This window comes from Muscardinus avellanarius (assembly GCF_963383645.1).
Source record: "Muscardinus avellanarius genome assembly, chromosome: 12".
Lineage (NCBI taxonomy): Eukaryota > Metazoa > Chordata > Mammalia > Rodentia > Gliridae > Muscardinus > Muscardinus avellanarius.
The window spans coordinates 74,226,703-74,240,480 of record NC_137798.1 but is presented as its reverse complement, the minus strand read 5'-3'; the positions used below and the strand labels follow the sequence as shown (position 1 = coordinate 74,240,480).

Sequence of the window (13,778 nt, the reverse complement as noted above, 5' to 3'; positions counted from 1 at the left end):
CCTGAGGCCGTGGCTGTGGCGGGGAGGCCTGGGACTGTGGGCAGCTGCCGTCTCTCCTCTGCTGAGCAGAGTGGAGCTCAGCTTTGTGCTTAGGTGTGAACCTCAGGCCACCCATGTTCTTCATCTGCGCTGACCCCTCTCTGCCCAGCCACAGAACAGGTGCAGCCCTGTGGACCCTGCTCTGGGCGACACCCTGCTAACGCCCACTAATCCCCCAGGCCTTTCTGCCTTGAATGGAGAGAGATAGAGACACACAGACAGACAGAAAGACAGACATGAATACCAGTCACTTCAGGTTGCAGTGACCTCCTGGGCCCTCCAGCCACCGACCCTGCCCACGCTCAGCTTTCTCCACCTCTGCCCCGCAGCATCTCAGCACTGCAGGGGCACGTGGAACCTGCTGCCGCCCCACTTCTTGCAGCTCCCTTGCATGACCCTGCACATGGAGAGGGAGCTGCTCCACCTGCAATGCCCTGCATCTGCTCTCCACCTGGCCGGGCACTCCTCTGGCCCTGGTGACCAGCGCAGCCGCACTGACGTCGGGGCTGCCTCTGTACTTGTTTTTTTCTTTTGGTGGTACTAGGGGTGGAACCCAGGGGCTTTCTACCTCCAGACTATACTCCCAGACCTATTTTATACTTTATTTGGAAGCAGGGTCTCACTAAGTTGCTGAGAGCCTAAGTAGCTGAGGCTGGCTTTGAACATGCACGCTCCTCCTCTCAGCCTCCCAAGCGCTGGGATTACAAGTGTGCCCACCATGCCCGGCTCCTGTACTTGTTTTCTAGACACACAACTGGCACTTAGTGCACCCTGTGTGCTCCTCTTGTCCCCACCAGGAGCCCCCCTACTCCTGGAGGGTGGGGCCATGCCACTTCAGTCCCATGGGCCAAGGTAGATGTCCCTGTCTGTTCCAAGGGACCTCACAGAGTAAGCGGGAGCGTGGCTTTGGCATCAGAAAGACCTGGGATCCTGAGGGCTGGCAGCCAAGCGGAACCGGGTGCCCGGTGGGCGAGCCAGGTGTGTGGTCCTGACTGCGGCCTTGTGGGCTGGGAGCTGGGAGGTCAGCTCAGCAGCTCCCTGGGCTCGGGCTCTGTCTGTGGAGTGGAGCGAGACATCAACCTGATGTGGTCATTGTGGGGATCAAATGAGACGCGTTCATCGTCTCCCAGTTGGCGGGGACCCAGGGCCGGGCTGAACGGCGCACAGTGTGAACACGTAGCCCCGCACCGGAGGCGAGACAGGCAGCAGAGCCGCCTCTGCCATCAGCAGCTTCTGTGCTCTGCATGCTGCCCACCCCAAATTCCCACTGAAGCCCTAACCCCAAAGGTCATCACCCCAAGGGTTAACAAGGGCAGTGCTCCAATACAATAGGACTCTGGCTTTAGAAAAAGAGAACGATTCCCTTTCTCTCTCCCTCTTCTTCTTCCTCCTTCTCTCATTCCCTCCGTCCTCTCTCTGCCTGGAGGTCCTATGGAGAATTGGCTACCAGGGAACCAGGAAGAAGTCCTTACCAGAACCCGACTGTGCTGGGTGAGGGGTGGGGTTGGCCCCAAGCAGGGTGGGCGGAGGGGGCCTGAGGAAGGTGATCTTTGAAGTGAGAGAAGGTGGTCCAGGCAGAGGCCCCTCCGGTTCAAAGGCCCTGGGGTAGGAGTGTGCCTGGCTCTGGAAGGAACTGTGAGGCTATAGCAGAGGGACCAAAAGCAGCTGGCCAGATGTGTGAGTTCCTGTGGCTACTGCAGTAACACAAGGGTAGAACCTGTACTTATAGAGCTCTTCCCACAAACCACGCCTTACTCCAAGCAGCGACCTCTGTTAATGCGCTTAACACTCACAATTATCCTATGGGACAGCTGCTCCCTGCATCTTATGGGTGGAAACAAAGCAGAGAGGTGGTAAGGCTTGCTGAAATTCACACTGCTACTTGGTAGAGGCTGACGTGTGTGTGTGTGTGTGTGTGTGTGTGTGTGTGTGTGTGTGTATGTGTGTGCATGTGTGCACGTGTGTGTGTGGTACTGTGGATGGAACCCAGAGACATTCTACCTCTGAGCTCCACCCCCAGCACTATTTTTTATTCTTTATTTTGAAACAGGGTCTCACTGAGTTGCAAAGGGCCTAAGTAGCTGAGGCTGGCCGCGAACCACAATCTTCCTGTCTCAGCCTCCCAAATACTAGGATTACAAGCATGTGCCACCATGCCCAGCTTATTTTATATTTCATTTGGAAACAGCATCTCAGTAAGTTGTGGAGGGCCTCATGAGGTTTCTAAGGTTGGCTGTGAACCTGCAACCTTCTTGTTCCAGCTCCCCAAGTACTGGGATTACAAGCGTGCGCCACCACACCCAGCTCTGGCTTTTTATCTGAGTAAGAGAAGCACCCATGGGAGGGCTTTGTGCAGGAGTGATATGACCTGACTTATACCGTAAAAGGCTCCCCTTGGTGGTTGTGCTGAGGGTAGATTTGGGGGGCAAAGGTAGAGGGCATCATCTAAGAGCGATTGGCACACCTGGCTAGGGGATGAGAGAAGATCTAGTGCATGGAGGTGTGCAAATTACTCAGCATTTGCTTGGCACATACACGGTGTCCCCAAATGTCAGCCCCTCCTTCTCAAGGACAGCAGAGAGAGAGGCAGGGGGGATGCATGTCCAGACTGGAGCAGGCCCAGGGGCCTCCAAGGGCTGCAGGGATTGTAAAGGACCCACACGCCACACCTGGCCTAGCTCCAGCTGTGCTCAGCTTGGGGGGTTGGGGTGAAGGCAGTGGAGCTGGCACAGGCCTGGAGGAAGAAGCAAGTGGCCGGCGGCAGTGGCGAGTACTACCCCACGCAGGCGGTTCTGCTGCTTGGTTTTTGTTTATTTGTTTTGTAATGGGTACTGAACCCAGGGGCATTCTACCTCTGAGCTCCACCCCCAGCTCCTTTTATTTTTTTGTTTGGAAACAGGGCCTTGCTAAGTTGCTGAGCGTCTCACCAAGTTGTTGAGACTGGAGCCTGGATCCTCCTGTCTTAGCCTCCCAAGTGCCAGGAACACAGGTGTGTATCACTACCCCCATCTCTGCAAGCATCAAAGCCAGCTTTGCTTATAAACCTCCCTCAGTGGTGGCCGCTGCCCCAGCTGAGGATTCTCAGATTCTTCCCAGCAGGCAAGGGCCAGAATCCAAGTGCTCTGCACAGAGGGACACCTCCTCTTCTCTCTCTTCTTCTAAACTTCCCTTGTTTCCAGACATCCTCATTCAGAGCGCAAACTCAGGGACACCTCCTGGCCCTGCAGGGCTGGCTGTGCAAGGGCCGGCGGCAGTCACATTTATTCAGCCATCTCATGTACAGGTGTCTGTGCTGAGAGCTCCATGGGCATCAGTGTATTTGGTCCAAGTAACAGTCCTGGAGGGCAGGCGTTACATGGATGCTGAGAGGAGCACCGTGGTGGTGAGCGCGAGGTCAGCGATGGAAGCGGGAGGTTCCCTTCAGGTTCCTCTAGGCAGGACCTGGGTGTCAGCACCAAGTGTTAGGTGAAATGCGGAGAGGAACCAGGCCGGATGAAGATCAGGGAACAAAATTCTATTCCAACATCTGTCAACAGATAGGCTGAGGCCAAAATGGCGTCAGAAGCTAAGGGTGGGGTGGAGGTAATGTTTAGAGGGGATGGGTCTGCAAAGTGTATGAAGCTGAAGCCAAAGGCAGTCAGTTCTGGTGGAACCAGGCGAGGTCAGCTAGCGCAACCGGGTGAGGTCAGCTTGCCCCAGCCATTAGGTTATCTTTAGCTCAGTGTAGTCCCTGCAAAGAAACCATCACAATGCCCCTGGAGGGAGAGTTGCTGCAGTCACCGACTGTGCCTGGTTTTCCTGTGATCGAGTTATTGTCCTAACAGTAGAGCCTTTCATTCCCACTTTACAGGTGAGGAAACCAAGGCTTAGAGATGGAATAGGGTGCACAGCCACACACCTGAGTCAGAGTGGAGCTAGGAGAGGAACCCATGACCAACGGTCCCTCCTACTCCCCACACCACGCAGGGAGCTGCTGCCCTGGCTGGCACACACGTGGGTCACAGGCAGTGGGGAGCAAGGCTGGGGCTGCCCAGGCGAGAGCTCCGCCATGTACCGGCCATGATGGAGCAAGTTAGCCAGTCTCCTTGGGCCTTGGTTCCCTCAAGTGCAACTTGAGGGTAATAATAATACTCAACATCACAAAGGGTTGTTGGGTAAAGAGCTTGAATACATAAAGACATAAAGATTAGAATGCCATGGTGCTGTGGTATAGATTAAGGAAATATTTACTTTCTTTTTTTTTTTTTTTTTGGTACTGGGGATGGAACCCAGGGGCATTCTACCTCCAAGCTACACCTGCAGAACTATTTTCTTATTCTTTTTGAAACAGGGTCTCACTGAGTTGCAAAGGGCCTCACTAAGTAGCTGAGGCTGTCCGTGAACCGTGATCCTCCTGTCTCAGCCTCCCAAATGCTGGGATTACAAGCAGCGCCACCACACCTGGCTTAGAATTTACTTTTATCGTTATGACTTGTTATGTACTCCTGTAAGGTTCAGTATGGGCCACAGCCTCCCTCCTCCTCCTCCTTTACTATTTGTATTCCACAGCTCCTACTGGTGAGTCCTACTGCAGACCAGCTGGCCAACAACCTGCCTCCATTCGCTGGACACAGTCCTGTACCTGCTTAGCACTCTCTGAAGCCCAGTCCTCTTCTAGAGCCATCCCTAGAGTCCTGAAAAGCTCTGTCTGCCAGTCCTGGCACTTGGGGCCTTCCTTGTCTGCCCTGTTGGGTTGTGGGAAGCCTAGAGAGTGTGTGTGTAATTAAGGATCCTGTCAATCCCAGCTGCCTCCTCTCTCTGGCCTTAAAGAACAGTGTTCACTCAAGATTATACACCACTTAGAAGGTAGAAAGACATTCATTTTGCCAAGTGTTTTATTGGCATTATATTATTATTCATTTTCTGGTACTGAGGCTTGAACCTAGGGGCATTCTACCACTGAACTATGCCCCTAGCTCTTTTTATTTTTTATTTTCAAAACAGAGTCTTGCTAAGTTACTGTGCCCTGGCCTTGAACCTGCGATCCTCAGCCTTCTGAGTACTGGGATTGGTGCACCCCCACTCCTGGTAGCATTATATGATTTAAATTTCTCACAACAACTCTAAGAGATAAAGGTGTTTTGTTTTTTCTTTCCTATTTTACTGGTGAGACAACCGAGGCACAGAGAAATCAAGCAACTAGTAAGTGTCAGGCTTGGCGCTCAGCATCTGTGCTGACAAAGCCCAGATCTTCTCATCCTCTGTGTCCCTTGCTCCCTGGGCCTCCTCGTCACTTTCTTCATTTAGGGCGAGGAACTGTTTGCCTCCCTAGAGCTGACCTTGTAAACCACCACAAGCTCCTGCTCGGCCCAGGTCACAGCGTGCTCAGGTGTCTGTGCTGATCCTTCCGGGAGCTTACAGTTGAATGCAGAAGAGAGAATGTAGAAATCAACACTCCAAAACAGCTAATGTTTATCAAGCTCCTCTCTGGGCGAGGCCCGTTCTAGTAACGTGTGTGTTCATTCATTCACTCCTTACAGGAGCTAGGGAGGAAACTGCACAGAGAAGTTAAATGATAAGCCCCAGATCATACGCAGGTACGTGGGGGCTAGAGCTTGTGAAGCAGGGGCTGTAGGGCAGCACTGTCAAGCAGCTGGGTGCGTGGCACCGGGGGGATACTCCATGACCTTGCCTGGCATGAATCCACCCCACAGGGAGGATACACGGTAGCAAGGTAAAGAACCAGAGTACTGGTCACACTGCAAGTTTGTAAGAGGAACAAGAAGAGCGCAGAGCAGGGTGGGGCCTGAGCGGCTAGGGTCCTGCCAAGGAAGTTCTCTGAGGTCACAACTGAGCAAGGCTTGGAAGAATAAATAGGGCTATTTTAGGAATTTAGGAGGCAGTAGAAGGGGGAGAGATGTATTCCAGACAGAGAGAAGGGCAAATGTAAAGAACAGCGTGTTCAAGGTTGTCAAAACATGTCCGGTAGTACATGCAGCTAAGCCCAAGAGGGGTCAGTGGGTGGGTCAGTGAGGAGCCAGGTGAGGTGGGGAGAGAATCAGTCGGGCTGGGGGTGGGTGGGACCCCTTCCTGCAGACCGGGGAGCTGCAGTGGATTTGAAACAAGTGTTGTGAGTTGTGGTTTTGGACATGGAGAGAAGGAGGAATCCAGAGCCAGGCAAAGGCGGCATAACGGTCAGCAGGACTTGTTGAATAATTAGACCAGGGCAGGGTGAGCTGAGACTGGGAGGTTATCACAGGACTCTAGCTTGTGTGACGCCATGGATACAGGATTCATCTACATCATTTAGGGGACCTGGGAGAGGTTTTCTTAAGCTCCCACTTCCTTTGCCCTCGGGACTCTGAATGTAACAAGGTCCCAACCAGAGCTTGATGGTTAACACTGGCCTCCCAAGAACTCCAGCTAGAGTCAGAGAAGATGCCACTTAGATTGTAGGTGCCTTCCAAACAAGGCACTGTAGCGCATGCCTGTATCCCAGCATTTGGAAGGGTAAGAAGGGAAGATTGCAGGTTTGAGCCCACCCTCGGCAATTTAGCAAAAACCTCAGCAACTTAGTGAGACCCTGTTTCAAAAAATAAAATAGGGCTGGGCGTGGTGGCACACACTTGTAATCCCAGCATTTGGGAGGCTGAGACAGGAGGATCGCAGTTTGTGGACAGCCTCAGCTACTTACTGAGGCACTTTGCAACCCAGTGAGACCTTGTTTCAAAATAAAGAATGTAAAATAGAGGCCAGGCGTGGTGGCGCATGCTTGTAATCCCAGAATTTGGGAGGCAGAGACCAGAAGATCACCGTTCATGGGCAGCCTCAGCTACTTAGCAAGGCCCTTTGCAACTCAGTGAGACCTTGTTTCAAAAACTAAAAAGATTAAAAATAGGGCTAGGGGATGTAACTTGGAGGTAGAATGCCCCTGGGTTTCATCCTCAGTACCGCACACACAAAAAAATTAAAATAAAAACCCTTAAAAACAAAATAGGGCTTGGAATATAGCTCAGAGGTAGAATGCCCCTGGATTCAATCCCCAGTGCCACACACTAAATAAATAAATAGGACTGGGGGTGTAGCTTAGTGGTAAAATGCTCTTGGGTTCAAACCCCAGTACACCCCAAAATGGAGTGTGTGTGTGTGTGTGTGTGTGTGTGTGTGTGTGTGTGTGTGTGTGTTACTGAGGATTAAACCCAGGTACATTTTACCTTTGAGCTACACCCCAGCTATTTTGATTTTTTAATTTTGAAGCAGGGTCTCACTGTGTTGCTGAGGCTGGCCTTGAACTTGTGATCCTCCTGTGTCAGCCTCCGGAGTCCTGGGGTTACAGGTGTGTGCCACATAGCCAGTTGTTCACACTCCTGTGCTCCATGTGCAAGAGGCTGGGTTGTGGGGGGGGGGGCAGTGCGGAAGGTCAGGAGGAGACTGAGGAATGGGCCAAGTTTCACCTCTAATGGTGCAACCAGGACATCTACACTGGACAGCAGATCCATCCATACATGAGGAAACCAGAGTGGAGAGCCTCCTGGGGTTAAACGGAACTCAGGTGTGAGATGTCGATTTCCCGTGGGATTTTATCTCAAGGCCAATGTTACCTCTCTCTTTCAAGAGGGCAGCAGGAGCCCATGGATGGGTGAGTTAGCCATGGGTTACCTTTGCAGAAAGGAGGAGCCTGGCCACCTTCTTTTCCCCAGAATAGGCCCAACCCCGATCTCCCTCATGCTGAGCCCCTCAGACACTGAGTGTGGGTGTGGGGAGTGGAGTTGGGGAAGGGCAGCTTGCCAAAGCATCCTTTACAATGTCAGAAGGAAGGAAGAAATGGCGGAGCCCCAGTGTGTGTCCCTTCTGTCCATCTGGGTGGCCCAGATGCTCACCTGGCCTAGACAGCTTGCTTAACATCAGGTCTGAGATGGCAGGACAGCAGGAATCTCCCCTGTGGGGCCTGTGGGTTCCTGGGCTCAAAAATTTTAGTAGAATTCTTCAAACGATATAGTAATATATTAATTACTTCACATGCAAGACAGATACTAGCACAGAGGTTCTGGGTGAAGGAGGGTGGCTTGAAGCCCCACTACCTGTTCCCCACTCCCTTGTGGTAGACTCAAGGCATTTCTAGAATCATCTGTATGAGATAAGATGTGGTGGTGCACACCTGTAATCTCAGTACTTGGGAAGCTGAGACGGGATCACAGGTTTGAGGCCAGCCTCAGAAATATAGTGAGACCTTCAGTAACTGTGAGGTCCTGTTGCAAAGGGAAAAAAAAAATAAGTCAAGCACAGTGGCCCATGACTGTAATCCCAGGCTCGAGACTAGCCTCAGAAACTTGGCAAGACCCTGTTTCAAAAATTTTAATGCCAGGCATGGTGGCACACGCTTGTAATCCCTGCGCTTGAAAGGCGGAGACAGGAGGATCACGCAGTTTCGAAGCCAGCCTTGCTGACTTAAGAGACCCTGTTTCCAAATAAAAATATAAAATAGGTCTGGGAGTGTAGCCCGGAGGTAGAAGGGTTCCATCCCCAGTACCACCAAAAAAAAAAAAAAAAAAAAAATTTTTTTTAAAGCTAAGCATGGTGCTGCATGCTTGTAATCTTAGTACTTGGGAAGCTGAGAGAGGAGGACCGCAGGTTTGAGGGCAGTCTCACCAAGTACTGAGACTCTCATCAACCTAGCAAGACCTTGTTTCCAAATAAAAATAAAATAGGGCTGGGAGCATAGCTTGGAGGCAGAATGCCCCTGGGTTTCCCAGTGCCACAAAAAAGAAAGAAAGAAAGGCTAAGGGTATAGTTCAGAAGTCGAATACCCCTTGGTTCAATCTCTACTACCAAAAATAGATGGATAGAGGGATAGATGAGAGGTAGATAGATAATAGATAGATAGATAGATAGATAGATAGATGAAGTTGGAGGTATAGCTCACAGGTGAATGATCCTGGGTTTCAATCCCTCCCCCAGAAAAAGAAGCAGAATCTGTGGAACACAGTTTAAAAACCATCATCTGACCCACTGTAAACCCTCTAACAGATAACACACTGCTACAGTCTGGGCCATGCACTGGTTGCTGGCAGAACTGGGGCTGGAACTCGGAGTCCCTGCCTCGCAGCCTAGATTCACGTCCCACCACACGCAGAGCTGCTCAGAGAAGAAACTGCTTTCTTATGTTCAAGTGCTGACACAGGAAGCTGAGTTGCCTGACCCTCACACCATGAGACTCATTCACAGGACACGGGCAGCCACCAGGGGAAGGCGAGGAGAAGCAAGCCTTCTTCATGCCATGATTCACTTGGCTCTGGCAGAGCTGGTCTGGGCAAATCATCCTGTGACCCCCACCAAGCCTGAATTAACAGGCATTATCCCATCTTCTGGCTGTGTGATCTAGAGATTTTACCCATCTTCTTAACCAAAAGCTTTACTGTAATCTCAGTGCCACCGTGGCAGAGGGGCAGGGGCCTTGGGTAAAGGAAGCTGTAGCTGGGGAGACTCAACAAGGCCCCTCCCTCTGCCTCTGCGTCCCAGTTTTCCCATCAGTGTACTTGGGGGAATAACAACTCCGGACAAGGAGAAGCTGGAGCCAGCAAGTGAAAAACACTATGACAGGCTGGGTGTGGTGGCACATGCCTGTAAATCCAGTACTTGGGAGGCCGAGACAGGAGGGTTGCAGATTTGAGGACAGCCTTAGCAGTGTAACAAGACTCTCAGCAAACTAGCCAGCCCCTGTTTCCAAACCAAAAAATAAAAAGGGCTGGGAGTGTAGCTCAGAGGTAAAATGTCTGAGTTCAATACCTGGTACCAAAAAAACAAAACAAAACAAAACAAAACAAAACAAAAAAAAACCCACTAGGACATCTCCAGAATAAACTGGTCACTGCTTGTTTTCTGGGAGTAGACATACTGCTCCCCAAGTCCCTCTCCTTCATCACTGTTGAAAGGCCTTCCCTGCGGTCACCTCCCCACATCCTTCCTACATAGTCACCGGAGCCTGAATCCCTGCCCCTCAGCTGCCACTGATAGAAACTTGGAAAACACAGGTTGATTATTAAAAGGGGGGCTGCAGGCACTGCCCACAGTAGAAATGCCACAACCGTGCTCATGGGACGCCTCATCTGGCCGCGCCGTGGGGAGGGCCAGGGCAGCCAGAGAGAGACCAGCCCAGTGCGACAGGGCCAGGCCAAGCCTGGCGTCAGCGCTTTGACAAAGCCTGGTGTTACAATGTCACCTCTGGGAAGCCATACTCAGAGCTGAAGACCAAAACAAAACTATGGGCCCCAAATCCATGCGGGAAGAAAGTCTCCCCACACCTTTTTGCTGCGGCGATCACCATCTGTATAGATAATCTTTCCCCATCTGTGCTGGTTGCGGCCTGAGCTCTTCAACATGTGGACGATCCCGTGGGACCCTTGGTTCGTGATGGACACTTTGAGGCTAATCCCCGCCCCCTCCTGGGCAGAGGCCCACAGATGCCCCTCAGCGGGGAACTCCTACTGGGCTGTGCCTGCTCCCCCTGCCACCTTGCACCACGGAGAAAGGGGCCAAAGAGTCTAGATATCTCCGCCACAGTAAGGAACAGGCCGGGCCCTCCTCCTCCTCATCAGGGCCTCTGCTTGTATTCAGGGGGTCTGATAGAGGGGCTCTAGCACGAGACAAGTGCTAGTATTAAGCCTGGCAAAGAGGAGCTTGGTGCTGACTGGCTGATGCTGGGACTCCCTACTCTCTTCCCCTGGTCTCGGAGCTGTCTAGGACTGTGTGCCTGCATCTCCGCCACTCACAGACCAAGGGGAGGACATCAATCTTACCCTCTGAACACCTCCCCCAGATTCTTCCCTCTACTAATTAGTGCTTTGACTCCCTTCCCCCTTTTGCTGCCTATGGGAGGGAAGGCTGTCGATTCTACTCAAGGGCATTCTCCCATGCCAGGAAGGCAGGGCTGCTAGGGCAGGCATCCCAACTGGACTAGAGGGAAGAGGTTTGAGGTTTTATAGAACCCGGCCAGCTGCAGCTGATCCCAACCGGCTACTCATTATTTATGCAGCACCGAGCCCTTCCAGGCCCTCTCCCCTCAGCTGTGCCGCCAGGGCATCGACCGCTCGCCCGCCCTAATGGCCATGCTCCGTGGTGGTGGGCTGGGCCGCCCTGTTCCCAAGCCTTCCTGTGGCTGCTAATTTGCTGAGGTCCGGAAACTACTTCACAAATGGAAAACTGGGGCCCAGTGTGTGTGTGTGTGGGGGGGGCTGGGAAACAAGACGGGGCTGAGCTGAGCATCGAGCCTCCCCACACTAAGCCCCTCTAGCAAGCTGTCAGACCCCAGGTTAACCCTGTATATGTGTGTGTGGCATATCCCAGAACTAGGAACATGGAGGCCTAGAACGGGCAGGTGAGGACGGGAGTCTTTGCACAGTGGCAGCTCCAGGGGGCTGGAGAACTTGACTTGGAGCCATATTTGCGGAGCATGCTCCCCGTTCTGACTCAGACTGGATATTTCTTTGGGAGCTATGGGGGCCACTCTGGGCACCCCAAGCCCAGAGCAGACCTCTCCAAGGCTCCCTTGGCCCCACCACTGTGGTGGAACTGGGATGCTTTACCCTGACACTTAGCTCCAGATCAACTATGGGTTGCAAGAGCCAGGCCCTTACTGTGCACGGGGGTCCCAGCTACTATCTGGCACTTATTGGCTGCAGGTGAAAGTGCCTGGCAAGGTAAGTCCCAGATGACAGGACCCAGAAGCAATAGCTGGGACAGCAGCCAGACCCAGTGGAGAGGAGGGCGGTTGAGGCGGGAGAGGGGAGGGGATGCTCTGCTAATGGAGCCTGACTCCACAGGCCGACTCCACTCCCCCCACCCGGGAGCCCTGGCAGACAGGCTGCTCCTGGCCCTCAGGGGCTACAGCTCAGGCAGCACTACCCCAGAAGCCCCTCACATAAGCTTCTTGCTGCTCCAAGCCTCAATTTAGAGCATCAGAGATGAACTTAACTTTGGAGAGGCTCAGGGAGCCTGTATTACATTAAATCCCAGAGAGAAATCTATCAGAAGTAATACATAGACATGAAACCAGCTAAAAGGTGCAATGCTACCCACAGTGCCGTCTGTTCAATGATCTTATAGAAATATTAAATTATTCATCAAAATTGAACATCGGAACCAACTACTGCCATGTACACATGATCTGGGGTCCTGGGAACGTTTGAGGCTCCTCTGCTCAGGGAGGAACTCAAGGTGTAGGAGGGAGAAGAGGCCTGGTGGACACACCCCTACTTTCCTGGAAGGGTCACACCTTCCAGGGAGGGGTTGGGGCAGGGTCTGATTTCTCTAAGCCACAAAAGTAGCAAATCTCAGAACTGAACTTGGAGTGAGGGTGAAAAAATAGCCAGAAGACGGTCCTAGCACCGGAAGCCAGCTTTAAGAGCTCCCTGCCAGCCCAGGGCTGTGAGCTCCCCCTTCTCCCAATACCTCCCAGGCCCCTTGGTAAATGGAAAGCAGTTATTGACAGCTGGGGAGTCTCCGAGTTGGGGGACCAAGAAACCTGCGCTGAAGGATCCGCCCCTCGGGAAGGACAAGCCCCAGGGACCAATGCACCCCTCCCCCACTCCGGCTTCATCGCTCCCATCAGCACAGACTCTTCCCGGCCTCGTCCCTGTCCTGGCTTGCACCTTTCAGATGGGCCACTGGCTCAGTTCCCTCCAACCCCGTGGACAGGCTGAGGGGGTGGAAGGGAGCCCTCCTCTAGCTGGCTCCTTCAGGCCTGGGTGACCCAATGGCTGAAAGTGGGTCTTCTTCCTCGGCCCGCAGCACGGCCCAACTTGAGTCCACAGCCGTGATCTCTTCAGTCCACACCCAGCCTCCCCTCGGGACTCAGTTCACTTCACAAAGAAGTCGCTTCCACCCCGGGCGCTGACCCACAGCTTCCCCAGGCCGAGGTCTGGGGCAGGCAGGAGGGGGGCGGCGGGCCCTGCGGCCCTCTGGGGCGCACTCACCGCCGGGACCACTTGGCCGACGGCCTCCCGAAGGGTCGCTTCCACAGCACCCCGTAGAGCTGCACCTTGGTGCTGATGTCCAGCGCGTCCGAGTCGGCCTGCTCCAGGGACGGCGAGGGCGACACGGAGTTGGACTTGGACGTGAACATCCTGCCTGGGGGCTGACCCCGGCGGGCCCACCCTCTGGGCGCAGGGCGGGCAGCGGAGCCGGAGCTGGACAGCCGCGGGCTGGAGGGCGGGCGGGAGCTCGGCGGGGAGGCGCCTGGCCGGCCCGCAGCATCCCCCTCCCGCCGAGAGCCCGATTGGCTGGGAGCGGCAGGTGAGCCGCGGGAGGCCGCCGCGCCGCCAATCAGGGCGGGGGCTCGGCCGCTGCCCCTCCCCCACGCGCCCAGCGCTGCCCGCCGGCCGCTGGACGCCCACTCCCCCGGCGCGGAGAGGCGCGAGCAGGGGCGTGCTGTCGGAGGACTGGGCTTGGGACGCCACTGCCTTTACCTCGCTCGGTGCGCTGCGGGAGCCCGGGCTTTCTCACTGTAAAGGGGAGATGCCCGTGCCCCTTGGGGCAGCCGGTGGCCAGGTAAGGCTTCGACCAGTGCCCAAGTGCGCGCCCCGAGAGGAGGCTCCGTGCAGATCGGGCCCCTCCCCGCCCTCTCCAGAGGGCGTCACTTCGCACCGCCGCTTCTCCTAGATCGGATTTCTTTTCCTGGAACTCGGCGGTCTGTGTTGGCATCTGGCACTTAAGAGTCAGCCTTGAACTGTCAGTGCAGTTTATGGCTGTGATTGATCCGCGCG

The 13,778-nt window shown here is 54.0% G+C and overlaps 1 protein-coding gene across 1 annotated transcript in view; it reads right to left on the bottom strand.

Annotated features, from left to right (window-relative positions):
* Positions 1-13,138, bottom strand: part of PLEKHD1 (pleckstrin homology and coiled-coil domain containing D1) — a gene marked incomplete at both ends in the record, with an annotated part of 39,534 nt that extends 26,396 nt beyond the window's left edge. Inside the window, one exon of the mRNA XM_080707527.1 lies at positions 12,990-13,138. Within this exon, the coding sequence (XP_080563653.1) occupies positions 12,990-13,138 (149 nt within the window). The remainder of the gene's footprint in view (positions 1-12,989) is intronic.
* Positions 13,139-13,778: the final 640 nt, after the last annotated feature.